We start from the raw sequence: 18,732 nt of genomic DNA, 5'->3' as shown, positions 1-18,732 counted from the left end.
CGGAAGCGAATTACCAACAAAGGAGAAAGAACAAGAACACCAAAAGCAGTGGGACAGTAGTCTTGACCATGGGGAAGAAACAACACCAAAAGGATAAACTGTACGTCATTTGCAATCGACACGAAAAAATCCGTGCGGATAGCTCTAGGAATGTAGGATGCTAAATGTGAATGTGCATTAATGTGAATGTGTGGCGTTGATACGTTTTGGGTAGGCCTTTGCCGGTGTGTTTAACTTGTTTTGAGTGGGGTTTTGTGTTTGTGCGCGAGGACACTATGATGAGGACCAACAACTCATTTGTTTGTAACTTATTTGCTGAGTACCTGATTGCAGAGGAAATTGTTTTGATTTTATTTCTGTGTCTACTAGGTACCTGACGACCAAAGAATGGAAACATGAATGGGGTGGTTATAAAGGAACCCAGAACACTGGTGAAAATTCCAGATTCAGACGACTGCCATTTAGTTGTTGCAGGTAATTTGTGTGTGTGTGTGTGTGAGTGTATTTATGTGTTTGTGTTTATGTGTGTGTGTGTTTGTGTGTGTCTTTGTGAGTGACTGTGTTTGTGGTGTGTGTGTGTGTGTGTGTGTGTGTGCGCGCGCGCGCTTGTGTTTCAGTGAAATGCCTTTAGTGATTTAGAATATTTATGTGTGCTTGATGTGTGCACTAAAACATGTATGTGAACTGTGCGGTTGTGTGTGTATGTGTGTGTGTGTGCGTGCGCACACACGCATGTGCATTGTTATTATTAATGCATGATGTCTATCTCATTTCTTTATTCTTGTTGTTCATTTGTATTCTTAACATAATAACAAGCAAAGTAACAACTAGACAGACAAAAATTAGCAAGTAGCTGTTGATTAAAACAAATTATGTTGTATTGATTCAGAAACAGATGGTTATGACTTATGGCTATGACTTAGAGCATATCTGTTCAGCAGTTTTATTGAACTATTGTCCTAAAACAAGACAAGAAAAAAAAAAGTAACAAACTGTATTTTAAAGAAACCAGTAATTGTGTATTAACACATTTGTCTCAATTATCCGTGGAGAAAATTATGTATACTTTATTTTAAGAGTGAGTAACAGCCTAAGTATAATTTTTTTTTTTAAGAGTCTGAGTAACAGCCTAAGTATAATTTTTTTTTTAAAGGAAATAGTTGGTCAGGTATTAATGTTAGTTCTAAAATGTCAGTTCTAGAAGAAGGTGATGATGATCTGAAAATTATGAGTGAGAAAATTATGAGTATTTTTCAGTATGGAAGAGCTGTGTGATCCAGTGTTTGCCAGTGATCGGGGTTCGAGATCCTGTTTGGTATTGGTGTTTCCTCACCCAGGTGTGAATGTATCTGATTTTGGTCAGGAGGATTTCAGTGGCAGGTGAGGACTGGGCTGCACCTTGCAGCGCCAAGCCCTGAACACAGCGAAGATGAAATCACTGTCACAGTGGCTGTAAAAGGTTGTGGCCCCTTTCTAATTCCAAACTAATTTTTGTATTAAAAGATTCAATCTGTGAATTTGATTGGTGGAATGTTGCAGCCTGTCCTTCCAGCCCTTTGAAAACCCTTGGTGCACAAAGGAAGGTGTCATCTTTGACCTCATGTAAGTGTATGTTTGTGTGTGTGTGTGTACTTACAAGTGTGTGTGTGTGTGTGTGTGTGTGTGTGTATGTATGTGTGTGTGTGTGTGTGTGTGCATGCATGTGTATGTATGTGCTTGCTTGTGTGTGTGTTTGTGTGCATGTACATTTGTGTGTGCTGGCTTGTGTATGTCTGTGTGTGTGCCTTCATACATTTCCATGCGTGAGTGAGTTTTATGAGTGCTTCACTTTTGGCATATATAATATATACGTAGATCTATACTGTGTTTAGGTGGGTTTTTTTTTGTGATTTCCTTACTGAGCTTGTTTGAGCATGAATGCTCATAGTGAGACTTGCTTGCACACATCCCTGTTTGTGTTCCGTAACATCAGTCATCTGTCTGTCTTCTTTGTGGCCATGTCTCACGTGGTGCCCTGAGTGACACCTTACTGTGACAATCAAACACACATGCACAAACATTTACATGTATGCAGACACTCTCACACAGAGTAGAATTTTAGAATAATGTTCACTTTGTTTTCACATTAGCATGGTTGGTACGATCAGAAAAAGTCTGAGAAGAGTTGATAGAATTAGAAATGAAGTGGTGTTTTCCACATCTTGAAAGTTTTTGTGAACTTTGAGCAGGGTTTAGGAAAGGTTGTGAATTTTGAGAAGGGTTTGTGAAAGGTGGTGAATTGTAGTGAATTTTGAATAGGGTTTATGAAAGGTTGACACTTGTGAATCTTTAGCCAGGATTGGGAATGGTTGTGAATTTTTAGTTGGGTTTGAAGTTATGAACTTTGGTGAGTATATCAGAAAAAGTTGTGAATTTTGAGTAGGGTTTAGGAAAAGTTGTTGCATTTTTAGCTAGGTTTAGGAAAGGTTGTGAATTTTTAGATGGGTTTGAAATAATGAATTTTGAGTAGAGTTTGGGGAAAATCGATAATTTTGCGCAGGGTTTGGAAAGGTGAAATTTGAGCAGAGTTTGGAAAAGGTGGTCTTCTTCTTCTTCTTCTTCTGTGTTCGTGGGCTGCAACTCCCACGTTCACTCGTATGTGCACGAGTGGGCTTTTACGTGTATGACCGTTTTTACTCCGCCTTGTAGGCAGCCATACTCCGTTTTCGGGAGTGTGCATGCTGGGTATGTTCTTGTTTCCATAACCCACCAAACGCTGACATGGATTACAGGATCTTTAACGTGCGTATTTGATCTTCTGCTTGCGTATACACACGAAGGGGGCTCAGGCACTAGCAGGTCTGCACATATGTTGACCTGGGAGATCGGAAAAATCTCCACCCTTTACCCACCAGGCGCTGTTACCGAGATTCGAACCCGGGACCCTCAGATTGAAAGTCCAACGCTTTAACCACTCGGCTATTGCGCCCGTCAGAAAAGGTGGTGAATTCTTAGCAGGGTTTGGGAAAGGTTTTGAATTTTGAGCAGGATTAGGGAAAGGTGTATTTTGAGCAGGGTTTAAGGAAAAGTTGTGAATTTTAAGCAGTATTAGGGAAGAGTTATGAATTTTGAGCTTGATTTGGGAAAGGTTAGGAATTTTTAGCAGGGCTTAGGAAAGGTGTGTTTTGAGTAAGGTTCAGAAAATGTTGAGAATTATGAGGGCGTAGGAAAGGTTGTGAATTTGGGAAAGGCTGGATTTTGAGCAGGGATTGGGAAATGTTGTGTATGTTTAGCAGGGTTTGTGAAAGGTTGTGTATTTTGAGCAGGGTTTGTAAAAAGGTTGTGGATTTTTAGCAGGGTGTAGAAAAATGTGGTGCATTTTGAGCAGTGTGTGTAAAAAGGTAGTTCATTTTGAACAAGGTGTGTAAAAAGGCTTTTTGAGCAGGGTGTGAAAAGGGTGTGGATTTTTAGCAGGGTTTGGGAAGGATAAGATTCGATAAGAACAGATTAAGTTTATTATTTCGCAAAGAGAAATTGCGTCAGGTGTGGCAAAGGTGGTGATTTTTTAAACATTGTTGAAGCAGAAACGTAGTCAGAGCTTTTGAAAGATGATTCATTGTGAGATGAGACTGGAAAGCCTGCAGGAACCCTGCTGGTGACGTGACAGCTGTGAATCATTGAAGGTTGCAAGGTGTCTTTGTGTTGTCTGTTCGTTTTCAGGAACATTGTGCCGTTCCTGAAGAAATACGGCATCAACCCAGCCACAGGGGAGGTAAGAATCAGACTGGTGTTTTTGTGTTGGAACAGCCCTGTCACAGGGAGGTAAGAATCAGACTGGTGTTTTTGTGTTGGAACAGCCCTGTCACAGGGGAGGTAAGAATCAGACTGGTGTTTTGTGTTGGAACAACCCTGTCACAGGGGAGGTAAGAATCAGACTGGTGTTTTGTGTTGTGTTGGAACAGCCCTGTCACAGGGAGGTAAGAATCAGACTGGTGTTTTGTGTTGTGTTGGAACAGCCCTGTCACAGGGAGGTAAGAATCAGACTGGTGTTTTGTGTTGTGTTGGAACAGCCCTGTCACAGGGAGGTAAGAATCAGACTGGTGTTTTGTGTTGTGTTGGAACAACCCTGTCACAGGGAGGTAAGAATCAGACTGGTGTTTTGTGTTGTGTTGGAACAACCCTGTCACAGGGAGGTAAGAATCAGATTGGTGTTTTGTGTTGTGTTGGAACAACCCTGTCACAGGGAGGTAAGAATCAGACTGGTGTTTTGTGTTGTGTTGGAACAACCCTGTCACAGGGAGGTAAGAATCAGACTGGTGTTTTGTGTTGTGTTGGAACAGCCCTGTCACAGGGAGGTAAGAATCAGACTGGTGTTTTGTGTTGTGTTGGAACAAGGGCTGAAGCTGCAGTGCTGCCTGCCAGCACAGGTCTGATCTTTTGCTGCTTTGATCATTCAGTCTGGGGCTTCATGGCCCACTCCTGTTGTCAGCCTGTGTTCAAGTGGAGAGGAAGCACCAGCTTGAAGTTGTGTCCCCTGTATTGTGTTGAGCGGAAGCTGTTGAACTTGCCCAGTGTTCAGCATTCAGTGTGCGGAAGTTACTGTGCTGGTTTAATGTTAAAATTTATAGTTTGGGCCGCATTTGCATGTCATTTCTTTCGTATTAGAATGTAGTATTTTGTGCCCAGCATACTGTGTTTGTTTCATTTTTTGATATGTTTAAAAGATAGAGAAAGAGACAAAACTATAGCGTTTATTTTCAAGAGGAAGGGATAAAAAAAACAACCATTAATGCCTAGCCAAAACCCAATTTTATTTCAAGCCAAATGCCTTACATTACATTGAAATGTTTTTGTTGTAAAATCAATTTTTTGATTTCTGTTGACCTTACTGCACGAAATCAATGCTGTCTTGGTGTGTGTGTGAGTGAGTGAGAGGCAAGCGAGAGAAAGAGAGTGTGTGTGTGTGTGTGATTGTTTTGGTGTGTTTGATGGTGTGAGTGTGTGTGTGAGAGACAGAGTGTGTGTGTGTGATTTTGGTGTGTTTGATGGTGTGAGTGTGAGTGTGTTGTTCAGATTGTAAACATACCTACCAGGCAGTTGACACATTTCCTGTCTTTTTACCTGTTGCAGAAAATGAGTGCTAAAGACTTGATTCGACTCAACTTTCACAAAAACTCTGAAGGTGAGAAGCTTTCCTTGCATCTTGGAATCAGAAAAACAACAACAATAATAACAAGACTGTGACATACATTGTTTTTGTGTGTGTGTGTGTGTGTGTGTGTGTGTGTGTGTGAGTGAGACTAAAGCTGACTGAATGATACAGGACATTAATGACAGGGCTTCCGTTAACACACATATGTGTGTCCCTGACTCTAAAATGAGAGAGGACGCACTACAGTTTTGGCTAGGGAGTCCACAGGACACACTATAAAATCGGCGTCAGTTGAAATGTGAATGAGCACGGTCAAAGTACAGCGCTCGTTTCTTCTCGTTTCACTAGTTTTCGGTCGGCATCTTGTCTTCACGAAATCGGCGACTGCTGCAAAGTTCATTACTTTTGTCTTGTCTCCCTTTACAGAAAACTGTTGCCCATTTTTGGTATGCTCACATTGAGGCTTGTCGAGTATTCTGTGATACAGTTCAAAATCAGAATGTCTCCGTTATCATGGCTTGACGCTCGAAAATGCAAACAAGACGGAAAGGCTGATTCTGAATCAGCCAACATCAAAAAAAAAAAAAAAAAAAAAAAAAAAAAATCAGCCAACGTCCATCAGCCAGCTTCAAAAGGGGATGGATCACCGAAAAATAAAAGCCGCACTTGCCAGTGTTCATGGGAGTAAGAATTCAAATGGCTGCAGTATGACGAAGACGCACATGTAATGAAGTGCAGAACTTTTGTGAAATTTGCAACCAGGTGATCGTGCAACTCCCGGGAAATAAATGCGTTTGTGACAGGATTGACAAACTTTCAAAACTCCTCCTTGTACGGCCTTTCTTTTTCAGTGGTTCACTCCTCTCAGTCTTTATCTCTAACTCACTATGTGCATGTCCATCTGTCTGTGTGTAAGGCGGTAGGGGGGTGAGTGGTGTGAGGGGGCCTGAGATGTGTTGGGTTATGCTGCTGTCAGGCATCTGACAGGCAGCAGATGTGGCTTAACCCCTAGGCTGCCTGCATGACGAGATAACTCGTCATGGCAAGCATGTATGCTTCGCTGCCTGCATGACGAGATAACTCGTCATCGAAATATTCTGACTTTTCCCTGGTTTGCATTCACTTCCTTGGCAAAAATAGTGGTAGCTTTAGCCTGGGGAATCTCTCTAGATTCTGTTCATAGCTAGAAACCCCATCTACGTCATGAAGCAGTTCTTTATTTGAATGTTTTGGTTGGGTCACTGTCCAAGTGTTTGCCTGACTTCTCTCCTCGCTCGCTCAACAAAATGTCGGACTGACGCCGTGCTCAAGACATGCGATCGTGACGAACTAAATCAACCATGATTTCTTTCTTTAGCTGATGCTCAGAAAGAATTGAAGCGTAAATTCGAAGAAGATAGAGATGAGCATTTAGGACGATCTGATAGAAAATAAAGGGAGCAATCAAGAGAATGGCCAAAATGCGACTGTCAGTGAGTGATGCCGGCTGTACAGATGTTAGCAGCCGACAGATGACCGAATTAGCAGCAGAGCGATATTCTTGGCACGCAGCCAACGCAGTCTGATGAGAACTGAATCAAGTGACCGTGTGAGAGGGGTGAGGATGAGGGAGGGGGTGGGGGGGGGGGGGGGGTGTTGGAGACTGAGGGGGCATGGCCTCACATCCATCTTATCATTTGGAGAAGTCACAATGTATTGTGTATCTATCTCTTAAAATATATATATATATATATATATATTGTGGTTGTTCTAGTATGATTTTGTGTTTGCAGATATCCATTTGTCCAGAAAATATGATGTTTTTGTGCAAATTACCTGACTAATGTTTGTAATGAACAAGTTGAAAATGTGACAAAAAACAAAACATTGATTTCAAAACAACAGCATGTCACTAAAAATATATAAAATGGGAAAACAGCATGTGTTTTGTATTCTTTATTCATTTACCTTTCAGAAAATATATACTTTTATGGGTCTTTCTCCAATAACAAAGAGCACAGAATTTTTGGAAAATTTATACCCGTTTTTTGTGGAAAAACCCTGGCAAATAGATTTCACTTAAATCTTATTTTCCTGGCAGCGAAAGGGTTAGTGTATATATGGATTTAGAGGGTTTTACGACAGTCTACTCTGGGATGGCCCACAGTCAGGTTTCAATCACACATATGCTCATACAGAAATGTAACATCTTACATGTATGAACATTTTGTTTACATAGGTAGCCATACATGTAGGCAGCCATACTGTGTTTTGGGGTGTGTGCATGCTGGGTATATTCTGGTTTCCATAACCCTCTGAACGCTGACATCTTTAACGCGCATATTTAATCTTCAGCGTGAGTATACACACGAAGGGGGTTCAGGCACTAGCAGGTCTGCACGTATGTTGTCCTGGGAGATCGGAAAAATCTCCACCCTTGACCCCCCAGGTGCACCGAGATTGGAACCTGGGACCCTCAGATTGAATGTCCAGCACTTTAACCACTGGGCTATTGCTGCTTTCAGGGAAGTACCACTGCCCTGTGACGTTCAAGGTGTTCAATGAGAACACACACATCGTGGCCATCCGACCCACAGGCAATGTGTACTGTCATGACGTAAGTGGCTGTCATGTCTCTGCTTGTCACATGTCTGGCCCTGTGTGGTCATCTGGGCTGTAAACAGCCTTCATGAATGAAGTGATTAAATGATTATTTGTAGTGGTGGTGAGGTGGTAAGGGAATATTTTGCAGACATTGCATTCATAATGATAACTGTGTGGCAGTTGCCACGATAATTATTACCTTGCTGCTGCTGCTGCTGGTGGTGATTACGAGAATGATGAAGCTTATGACCATGTTGATAAAATGCCTTGGTGGTTTTATTCAGGAAAATCTTTGTGCTTTCTTTATCTTCTCATTTATTAAAGTAAAAAAAAAAACAAGAGAGGCAAGGCCTTCGAGACTCACTTGTGATAAATTAAGTCCCCTAACATTAATTACAGAGTAATTTCCCTTCTTTACTATCTGCACCAAAACATTTACAAAATAAATAAAAATTCCATGCTTAGCAAAAGAAGTTCCTGTTTGAACAAAAAATGATAATAATGACTCCTCTTGTTGTTGTGTCAGAATAAGAGGTCAAAGTGCCAAGTTTAGAGAATACAGAAAATATAAATATAACAGTAAATGCAGTTTGCATATAATTAGGCTTTTTTTTAAAAATTTTTTGTGCCCATCCCAGAGGTGCAACCTTTTTTTTTTAAACAAGATGACTGGAAAGAACTGAATTTTTCCTATTTTTATGCCAAATTTGGTGTCAACTGACAAAGTATTTGCAGAGAAAATGTCATTGTTAAAGTTTACCACGGACACACACACACACACACACACACAGACAACCGAACACCGGGTTAAAACATAGACTCACTTTGTTTACACAAGTGAGTCAAAAAAGGATGGAAGTTTAGTTTGTATTGCTGTTGTTTTCTTGATGTTTCTTGTTTTCATTTTTTTTTCTACTTTTTCTTCTGCTGTGTTTTAGTTTTGTGTGTAGGATTTTTCTGCAATCCTGAATCCAGTTGTGATGCTGCCTGAGTATCTGTTGCTATAATTGATGTGACCATTCTCATGTTTATGCAGGGTACACACAGGTTTTTTTAAGTTTTTGATAATTTGTTCAAAAAACAAACAAACAAAAAAGATGACTTTTTTTTTAACTCCTTAAATTTTTTTTTTTTTTTTGTCTTGTTTAACTCACCCAGGTTTTTAAAGTTTTATTTCTTTGGATATCTATGTTACTGAAACAAAAACAACAAAAATCAACTGTACATCATTTGTGTCAGTGATAAAGCACAACAGGGAAATGTTCACTTCAGATCAAATCTTTACAAATAAAATGAACATGAGCAACAAAACAACAAAAAACAGAAAGAAAAACAAAAAACCAGAATGGATTTTTCCTACTGAAGTCACTGTTCTCCTTGAATCGGACAACAGTTCATGTAGGGGGCATAAGGAGGCCCTCAAAATACTGTGCCTTTCCTGGTTCCCTAGTGTGTTCAGTGATAATGATCCTACAATGACAGTGTGTTAGATGATGATGATGGTATGATGACGGTGTGTTAGATGATGATGATGGTATGATGACGGTGTGTTAGATGATAATGATCCTACAATGACAGTGTGTTAGATGATGATGATGGTATGATGACGGTGTGTTAGATGATGATGATGGTATGATGACGGTGTGTTAGATGATGATGATGGTATGATGACGGTGTGTTAGATGATAATGATCCTACAATGACAGTGTGTTAGATGATGATGATGGTATGATGACGGTGTGTTAGATGATGATGATGGTATGATGACGGTGTGTTAGATGATGATGATGGTATGATGACGGTGTGTTAGATGATGATGATGGTGATGACGGTGTGTTCAATGATAATGATACTACAATGACAGTGTGTTAGATGATGATGATGATGGTATGATGATGGTGTGTTAGATGATGATGATGGTATGATGACATGATAATTGTATGATTATTTGTGAACCCCCCAGGCGGTGGAAAGGCTGAATGTGAAGACCAAAAGTCTGAAAGACCTGATCACTGACGAGCCATTCACCCGTAAAGACATCATTACCATTCAGGTGTGTGTGTGTGTGTGTGTGTGTGTGTGTATGTGTGTTTCTCTGTGTGTGTGTGTGTGTTGGTGTGTGTGTGTGGCTGTGTGCGGTTGAGAGAGAAAGAGAGTGTGTGTGTTTGTGTCTGTGTGTGTGTGTTAGTTGTTGTGTGTGGCTTTGTGTGTAGTGGAGTGTGTGTGTGTGCGTGTGTGAGTGAGTGAGTGAGTGACAGAGAGACTGTGTGTGTGTATGTGTGTTTCTGTGTGAGTGTGTGGCTGTGTGTGTGATTAAGAGTGTGTGTGTTTTCTGTGCGTGTGCTGTGTGTGTGAGTGTAGATTTTTGAGAGAGAAAGAGAGACAGACAGACAGACAGACATTTTTTTTTTTGGTTTAAACCACAAACAAACAAATGAACAGAAACATCACTTTTCCCCATCACTACCACCTTTTGTGGTGGACTTGACAGTAAACTAAATCTTTCAAAGTTTCTTTTTCTGGCTTTTAAGCGCAGAGACTTAATGAATCATGAATCACTACCAACATCTAGTTAAGGTACAAAAATGATTAATTATGTTTTGCCATTGCCTTATTCAAGTGTCTTCTCACAAGGATGGTCTCTAACCGATACAGTGAGGACGAAAGATTTATTTATTCGTTTATTTGTTTATCTGTCTGTTATTTATTTACTTATTTGTGTGCCTTGTGTAAGTTTCTTTATGTATATTATGTTTGCAACGGGTCACAGGCCTATACGCAATTAAAACATTTGTTCTTGTTCTTGTACCACCTTTTGTGGACTGACTGACTTTTTACCAGGATCCTACCAACCTGGACAAGTTCAACATCCAGGCCTTCTACTATGTCTTGTTCTTGTACCACCTTTTGTGGACTGACTGACTTTTTACCAGGATCCTACCAACCTGGACAAGTTCAACATCCAGGCCTTCTACTATGTCTTGTTCTTGTACCACCTTTTGTGGACTGACTGACTTTTTACCAGGATCCTACCAACCTGGACAAGTTCAACATCCAGGCCTTCTACTATGTCTTGTTCTTGTACCACCTTTTGTGGACTGACTGACTTTTTACCAGGATCCTACCAACCTGGACAAGTTCAACATCCAGGCCTTCTACTATGTCTTGTTCTTGTACCACCTTTTGTGGACTGACTGACTTTTTACCAGGATCCTACCAACCTGGACAAGTTCAACATCCAGGCCTTCTACTATGTCTTGTTCTTGTACCACCTTTTGTGGACTGACTGACTTTTTACCAGGATCCTACCAACCTGGACAAGTTCAACATCCAGGCCTTCTACTATGTCAGGAAGAACCTCAGGGTGACCGATGAAGGTAGGAGCGGATTCTGGGTACAGCAGCTAGGTGGGGGGAGAGGGGGGGGGGAGGGGGGGCAAGGGGGGTTTCAGATATTTGAACATCATCGTTGTCAGCAGGGCAGTCACTGTGTCGTCGTCGTTGTCGTCATCATGGTTGTCGTTGCTTCCACTACGTTTTTTTGTCATTGTCATGGTTGTTATTGTCGTTGATGGTATGGTTGTTACTGTTGTTGGTACGGTTACTGTTGTTGTCGGTATGGTTACTGTTGTTGTTGTTGGTATGGTTGTTACTGTTGTTGGTACGGTTACTGTTGTTGTCGGTATGGTTACTGTTGTTGTTGTTGGTATGGTTGTTATTGTTGTTGTCGGTATGGTTACTGTTGTTGTTGTTGGTATGGTTGTTATTGTTGTTGTCGGTATGGTTACTGTTGTTGTTGTTGGTATGGTTGTTACTGTTGTTGTTGGTATGGTTGTTACTGTTGTTGTCGGTATGGTTACTGTTGTTGTTGTTGGTATGGTTGTTACTGTTGTTGTCGGTATGGTTACTGTTGTTGTTGGTATGGTTGTTACTGTTGTTGTCGGTATGGTTACTGTTGTTGGTACGGTTACTATTGTTGTCGGTATGGTTACTGTTGTTGTTGGTATGGTTGTTACTGTTGTTGTCGGTATGGTTACTGTTGTTGGCGGTATGGTTACTGTTGTTGTTGGTATGGTTGTTACTGTTGTTGTCGGTATGGTTACTGTTGTTGTTGTTGGTATGGTTGTTACTGTTGTTGTCGGTATGGTTACTGTTGTTGTCGGTATGGTTACTGTTGTTGTTGGTATGGTTGTTACTGTTGTTGTCGGTATGGTTACTGTTGTTGTTGGTATGGTTGTTACTGTTGTTGTCGGTATGGTTACTGTTGTTGTTGGTATGGTTGTTACTGTTGTTGTTGGTATGGTTGTTACTGTTGTTGTCGGTATGGTTGTTACTGTTGTTGTTGGTATGGTTACTGTTGTTGTTGGTATGGTTACTGTTGTTGTCGGTATGGTTACTGTTGTTGTTGGTATGGTTACTGTTGTTGTCGGTATGGTTACTGTTGTTGTTGTTGGTATGGTTGTTATTGTTGTTGTCGGTATGGTTACTGTTGTTGTTGGTATGGTTACTGTTGTTGTTGGTATGGTTACTGTTGTTGTCGGTATGGTTACTGTTGTTGTTGGTATGGTTGTTACTGTTGTTGTCGGTATGGTTACTGTCATTGTTGGTATGGTTACTGTCATTGTTGGTATGGTTGTTACTGTCTTTGTTGGTATGCTTGTTACTGTCGTTGTTACTGTTGTTGTTGGTATGGTTGTTACTGTCGTTGTTGGTACGGTTGTTACTGCCGTTGTTATGGTTGTTACTGTTGTTGGTATGGTTGCTACTGTCGTTGGTATCATTGTCATTCTTGTTTTTGTCATTGTGGTATTGTCATTCTTGTTTTTGTCATTGTTATTATTGTCATTGTGGTATTATTGTTAAAATCATTGGCATTCTTGTTTTTGTCATTGATGTTATTGTCATAGTTGTTATTGTCATTGGTTTTGTCACTGATGTCATTGTCACTGTGTTTTTTTTTGGTCATTGTTGTTTTAGTCATTGATGTTTTGTCATTGATGTTATTGTCATTGTGGTGTTGTCTTTGTTTTTGTCATTGTTGCCGTTGTCATTGTAATTGTTGTCATTATTGCAGTTGTCATGGTAGTAGTTGTCAGTTTGGTATGTCACCATTGTTTTTGTCATAGTTGCATTATCTTTGTCATTGTTATCATTGTCATTGACGTTATTGTCATGGTTGCTTTTGTCGTTGTTGTAGTTGTCATTGTTGGTATCATCGTCATTGTTGCTTTTGTCATTGTTGGTATCATCATTGTCATTATAGCAGTTGTCATTATTGGTATAATTGTCATAATTGTCATCAATGCTATTGTCATTGTTGCTTTTGCCATTGTTGTAGTTGTCATTGTTTGTATCATCATTGTCATTGATTTTATTGTCATTGTCGAAGTTGTCTTGGTTGGTAATGTCATTGTTGGTTTCATCATTGTCATCCTTGTTATTGTCATTGTTGTTATTGTCATTGATGTTTTTGTCATTGTTGGTATAATCATTGTCATTGGTGTTTTTGTCATTGCTTTTTTGTCATTGTTGTTATTGTCATTGTTGTTATTGTCATTGTGGTGTTGTCATTGTAATTGTTGTCATTATTGTAGTTGTCATGGTAGTAGTTGTCAGTTTGGTATGTCACCGTTGTTTTTGTCATACATACCACCGTTGTTTTTGTCATAGTTGCATTATCTTTGTCATTGTTGTCATTGTCATTGACGTTATTGTCATGGTTGCTTTTGTCGTTGTTGTAGTTGTCATTGTTGGTATCATCGTCATTGTTGCTTTTGTCATTGTTGGTATCATCATTGTCATTATAGCAGTTGTCATTATTGGTATAATTGTCATAATTGTCATCAATGCTATTGTCATTGTTGCTTTTGCCATTGTTGTAGTTGTCATTGTTTGTATCATCATTGTCATTGATTTTGTTGTCATTGTTGTAGTTGTCTTGGTTGGTAATGTCATTGTTGGTTTCATCATTGTCATCGTTGCTTTGGTCATTGTTGTTATTGTCATTGTTGTTTTTGTCATTGATGTTTTTGTCATTGATGTTTTTGTCATTGTTGTTATTGTCATTGTTGTTTTTGTCATTGTTGTTATTGTCATTGTTATTTTTGTCATTGTTGGTTTAATCATTGTCATTGGTGTTTTTGTCATTGTTGGTTTAATCATTGTCATTGATGTTTTTGTCATTGTTGGTTTAATCATTGTCATTGGTGTTTTTTTCATTGTTGGTTTAATCATTGTCATTGATGTTTTTGTCATTGTTGGTTTAATCATTGTCATTGGTGTTTTTGTTATTGCTTTTTTTTTGTCATTGGTGTTATTGTTATTGTCATTGATGTTTTTGTCATTGCTGGTTTAATAATTGTCATTGGCGTTTTTGTCATTGTTGGTATCATTATTGTCATTGTTGTCATTGATGTTTTTGTCATTGATGTTTTTGTCATTGTTGTAATCATCATTGTTGTTTTGTCATTTTTGCTATTGTCATAGTTGTTTTTGTTATTCTTGCAGTTGTTATTGTTGTTGCTATTATTGTTGGTATTATCATTGTTGGTATCTTCGTCATAGATGTTACTGTCGTTGTAATTGAAATTGTTATTATTATCATTGTTGTTATCATCATTGTTGATATTATCATTGTTGGTATCATTGTAATTGTTGTTGTTGTTATTGTCATTGTTAGTATCATTGCCATTGTTGTTATTGTCATGGTCATGGTTGTTCTGTCATTGTTGATTGTTGTTTTTGTCATTGTAATTATTGTTGGTATCATCATTGTCATGGTTGTCTTTGTCATTGATGTTATTGTCATTATGTTACAGTGTGTGATGGTGGTGGTTGCCGTGTTACAGTGTGTGATGGTGGTGGTTGCCATGTTACAGTGTGTGGTGGTGGTGGTTGCCGTGTTACAGTGTGTGATGGTGGTGGTTGCCGTGTTACAGTGTGTGATGGTGGTGGTTGCCGTGTTACAGTGTGTGATGGTGGTGGTTGCCATGTTACAGTGTGATGATGGTGGTTACCGTGTTACAGTGTGTGATGATGGTGGTTGCCATGTTACAGTGTGATGATGGTGGTTGCCGTGTTACAGTGTGTGATGATGGTGGTTGCAACAGTGTGTGATGATGGTGGTTGCCATGTTACAGAGGAGGAGAAGGCCAGGAGGGACCCACGGTTCAACCTCAGGCTGATCAACAACGAAGCCAAGTCTGCCCTGGACGCCTTGGAGAAGGAGTACACACCCTCCCCTTACCTGGTGTGTTGGGGCCTGGGGGGGAGGGGGGGGGGTATTGGGGGGGGGGGGGGAGAAGGAGTACACGCCCTCCCCTTACCTGGTGTGTTGGGGCCTGGGGGAGGGGGGGGGGGGTATTGGGGGGGGGGGGGAGAAGGAGTACACGCCCTCCCCTTACCTGGTGTGTTGGGGCCTGGGGGAGGGGGGGGGGTATTGGGGGGGGGGGGAGAAGGAGTACACGCCCTCCCCTTACCTGGTGTGTTGGGGCCTGGGGGGGAGGGGGGGGGGGGCATTGGGGGGGGGGGGGGGAGAAGGAGTACACGCCCTCCCCTTACCTGGTGTGTTGGGGCCTGGGGGAGGGGGGGGTATTGGGGGGGTGGTGGGGGGGAGAAGGAGTACACGCCCTCCTCTTACCTGGTGTGTTGGGGCCTGGGGGAGGGGGGGGGGGGGTATTGGGGGGGGGGGGGGAGAAGGAGTACACGCCCTCCCCTTACCTGGTGTGTTGGGACCTGGGGGAGGGGTGGTGTGGGGGGGAGGGGGGGGGGGAGGAGTACACGCACTTCCCTTACCTGGTGTGTTGGGACCTGGGGGAGGGGTGGTGTGGGGGGGAGGGGGGGGGGGAGGAGTACACGCACTTCCCTTACCTGGTGTGTTGGGGCCTGGGGGGGGTTGGGGGGGGGGGAGTACATGCCCTTCCCCTACCTGGTGTGTTGGGACGAGGGGGGGGGGGGGGTGTTGGGGGGGGGGGGGGGGAGGAGTACATGCCCTCCCCTTACCTGGTGTGTTGGGACCTTGGAGAGGGATGGTGTTGGAGGGGGGTTGGGTGGGGGTGGAAGGTGTACACGCACTTCCCTTACCTGGTGTGTTGGGACCCGGGAGAGGGGGTGGTGTTGGAGGGGGGTGGGGGGGAGAAGGAGTACACGCTCTTCCCTTACCTGGTGTGTTGGGACCTGGGGGAGGGGTGGTGTGGGGGGGAGAAGGAGTACACGCTCTTCCCTTACCTGGTGTGTTGGGACCTGGGGGAGGGGGTGGTGTAGGGGGGGGGGGAAGGAGTACACGCTCTTCCCTTACCTGGTGTGTTGGGACCTGGGGGAGGGGGTGGTGTAGGGGGGGGGAGAAGGAGTACACGCTCTTCCCTTACCTGGTGTGTTGGGACCTGGGGGAGGGGGTGGTGTAGGGGTGGGTGGGGGAGTACACGCTCTTCCCTTACCTGGTGTGTTGGGACCTGGGGGAGGGGGTGGTGTAGGGGGGGGTGGGGGAGTACACGCTCTTCCCTTACCTGGTGTGTTGGGAACTGGGGGAGGGGGTGGTGTGGGGGGGGGGGGGGAAGGAGTACACGCTCTTCCCTTACCTGGTGTGTTGGGACCTGGGGGAGGGGGTGGTGTAGGGGTGGGTGGGGGAGTACACGCTCTTCCCTTACCTGGTGTGTTGGGACCTGGGGGAGGGGGTGGTGTAGGGGGGGGTGGGGGAGTACACGCTCTTCCCTTACCTGGTGTGTTGGGACCTGGGGGAGGGGGTGGTGTAGGGGGGGGGAGAAGGAGTACACGCTCTTCCCTTACCTGGTGTGTTGGGACCTGGGGGAGGGGGTGGTGTAGGGAGGGGTGGGGGAGTACACGCTCTTCCCTTACCTGGTGTGTTGGGACCTGGGGGAGGGGGTGGTGTAGGGGGGGGGAGAAGGAGTACACGCTCTTCCCTTACCTGGTGTGTTGGGACCTGGGGGAGGGGGTGGTGTAGGGGTGGGTGGGGGAGTACACGCTCTTCCCTTACCTGGTGTGTTGGGACCTGGGGGAGGGGGTGGTGTAGGGGGGGGGAGAAGGAGTACACGCTCTTCCCTTACCTGGTGTGTTGGGACCTGGGGGAGGGGGTGGTGTAGGGGGGGGGTGGGGGAGTACACGCTCTTCCCTTACCTGGTGTGTTGGGACCTGGGGGAGGGGGTGGTGTAGGGGGGGAGGGGGTGGTGTAGGGTGGGGGGGGAGGAGTACACGCTCTTCCCTTACCTGGTGTGTTGGGACCTGGGGGAGGGGGTGGTGTAGGGGGGAGGGGAGGAGTACACGCCCAGAAGGAGTACAGAGGTCATGTAGGATTTCATACTATACATTTAATGATAACACATTATAATTGGATTAGCATTTCCTTGTTTGAAATATAGTTCTTGTAAGCTATATGTTAATCAAAGGTAAGTATGGCAAGCATTTTATTTTGAAGCTGTATGTTTCACATGTTGTGGGATATGGAAGTGTGGGACTGTGGGATATGGAAGTGGGGTATGGAAGTGTGGGACTGTGGGATATGGAAGTGTGGGACTGTGGGATATGGAAGTGACTGTGGGATATGGAAGTGACTGTGGGATATGGAAGTGTGGGACTGTGGGATATGGAAATGACTGTGGGATATGGAAGTGACTGTGGGATATGGAAGTGTGGGACTGTGGGATATGGAAGTTTGGGACTGTGGGATATGGAAGTGTGGGACTGTGGGATATGGAAGTGACGGTGGGATATGGAAGTGTGTGACTGTGGGATATGGAAGTGTGGGACTGTGGGATATGGAAGTGACTGTGGGATATGGAAGTGTGGGACTGTGGGATATGGAAGTGTGGGACTGTGAGATATGGAAGTGACTGTGGGATATGGAAGTGTGGGACTGTGGGATATGGAAGTGACTGTGGGATATGGAAGTGTGGGACTGTGGGATATGGAAGTGTGGGACTGTGAGATATGGAAGTGACTGTGGGATATGGAAGTGTGGGACTGTGAGATATGGAAGTGACTGTGGGATATGGAAGTGTGGGACTGTGGGATATGGAAGTGTGGGACTGTGGGATATGGAAGTGACTGTGGGATATGGAAGTGTGGGACTGTGGGATATGGAAGTGTGGCACTCTGGGATATGGAAGTGACTGTGGGATATGGAAGTGTGGGATATGGAAATGACTGTGGGATATGGAAGTGTGGGACTGTGGGATATGGAAGTGTGGGACTGTGGGATATGGAAGTGTGGCACTCTGGGATATGGAAGTGACTGTGAGATATGGAAGTGTGGGACTGTGGGATATGGAAGTGACTGTGGGATATGGAAGTGTGGGACTGTGGGATATGGAAGTGACTGTGGGATATGGAAGTGACTGTGGGATATGGAAGTGTGGGACTGTGGGATATGGAAGTGTGGGACTGTGAGATATGGAAGTGTGGCACTCTGGGATATGGAAGTGACTGTGGGATATGGAAGTGACTGGGATATGGAAGTGTGGGACTGTGGGATATGGAAGTGACTGTGAGATATGGAAGTGTGGGACTGTGGGATATGGAAGTGTGGGACTGTGGGATATGGAAGTGTGGGACTGTGGGATATGGAAGTGACTGTGGGATATGGAAGTGTGGGACTGTGGGATATGGAAGTGTGGGGCTGTGGGATATGGAAGTGACTGTGGGATATGGAAGTGACTGTGGGATGGTTGCGGGGGAATGGGTTGTTAGAGGTGTGTGTGTGTGTGTGTGTGTGTGTGTGTGTGTGTGTGTGTTTCACAGTTGAATAGTAGCAATGTTTTTTTTTCTTCAGGGTCAGAAAGATGCCAGACCACAGAAGGCAGACAAGTTTAATGCTGTAAGTCAGTCTGTCTGTCTGTCCATTTGTCTGTCTGTCTGTCTGTCCATCTCTCTTTCTGTATGTATGTCCATCTGTTTGTCTGTCTCTCTGTTTGTATGCCTGTCTGTATGTCTATCACTCTGTCTGTATGTTTGTCCTTCGGTCTGTCTGTCTGTCTGTATCACGTGTCTGTTGGTTGTGTCTGTCTG

General features: G+C 43.4%; 1 protein-coding gene across 1 annotated transcript in view; it reads left to right on the top strand.

Moving 5' to 3' along the window:
- Positions 1 to 18,732, top strand: part of LOC143288309 (RING-type E3 ubiquitin-protein ligase PPIL2-like) — a 46,053-nt gene continuing 27,321 nt past the window's right edge. Inside the window, exons 1-10 of the mRNA XM_076596664.1 lie at positions 1 to 100; positions 370 to 474; positions 1,540 to 1,602; positions 3,700 to 3,751; positions 5,110 to 5,161; positions 7,636 to 7,727; positions 9,678 to 9,767; positions 11,016 to 11,091; positions 14,853 to 14,962; positions 18,497 to 18,541. Coding sequence (XP_076452779.1) covers positions 69 to 100; positions 370 to 474; positions 1,540 to 1,602; positions 3,700 to 3,751; positions 5,110 to 5,161; positions 7,636 to 7,727; positions 9,678 to 9,767; positions 11,016 to 11,091; positions 14,853 to 14,962; positions 18,497 to 18,541 — 717 coding nt within the window. The 5' untranslated portion in view covers positions 1 to 68. The remainder of the gene's footprint in view (positions 101 to 369; positions 475 to 1,539; positions 1,603 to 3,699; positions 3,752 to 5,109; positions 5,162 to 7,635; positions 7,728 to 9,677; positions 9,768 to 11,015; positions 11,092 to 14,852; positions 14,963 to 18,496; positions 18,542 to 18,732) is intronic.

Source organism: Babylonia areolata, chromosome 12, assembly GCF_041734735.1.
Source record: "Babylonia areolata isolate BAREFJ2019XMU chromosome 12, ASM4173473v1, whole genome shotgun sequence".
NCBI lineage: Eukaryota > Metazoa > Mollusca > Gastropoda > Neogastropoda > Buccinidae > Babylonia > Babylonia areolata.
The sequence above is the reverse complement of the archived record's forward strand: the minus strand, read 5'-3'. Positions and strand labels throughout refer to the sequence as shown.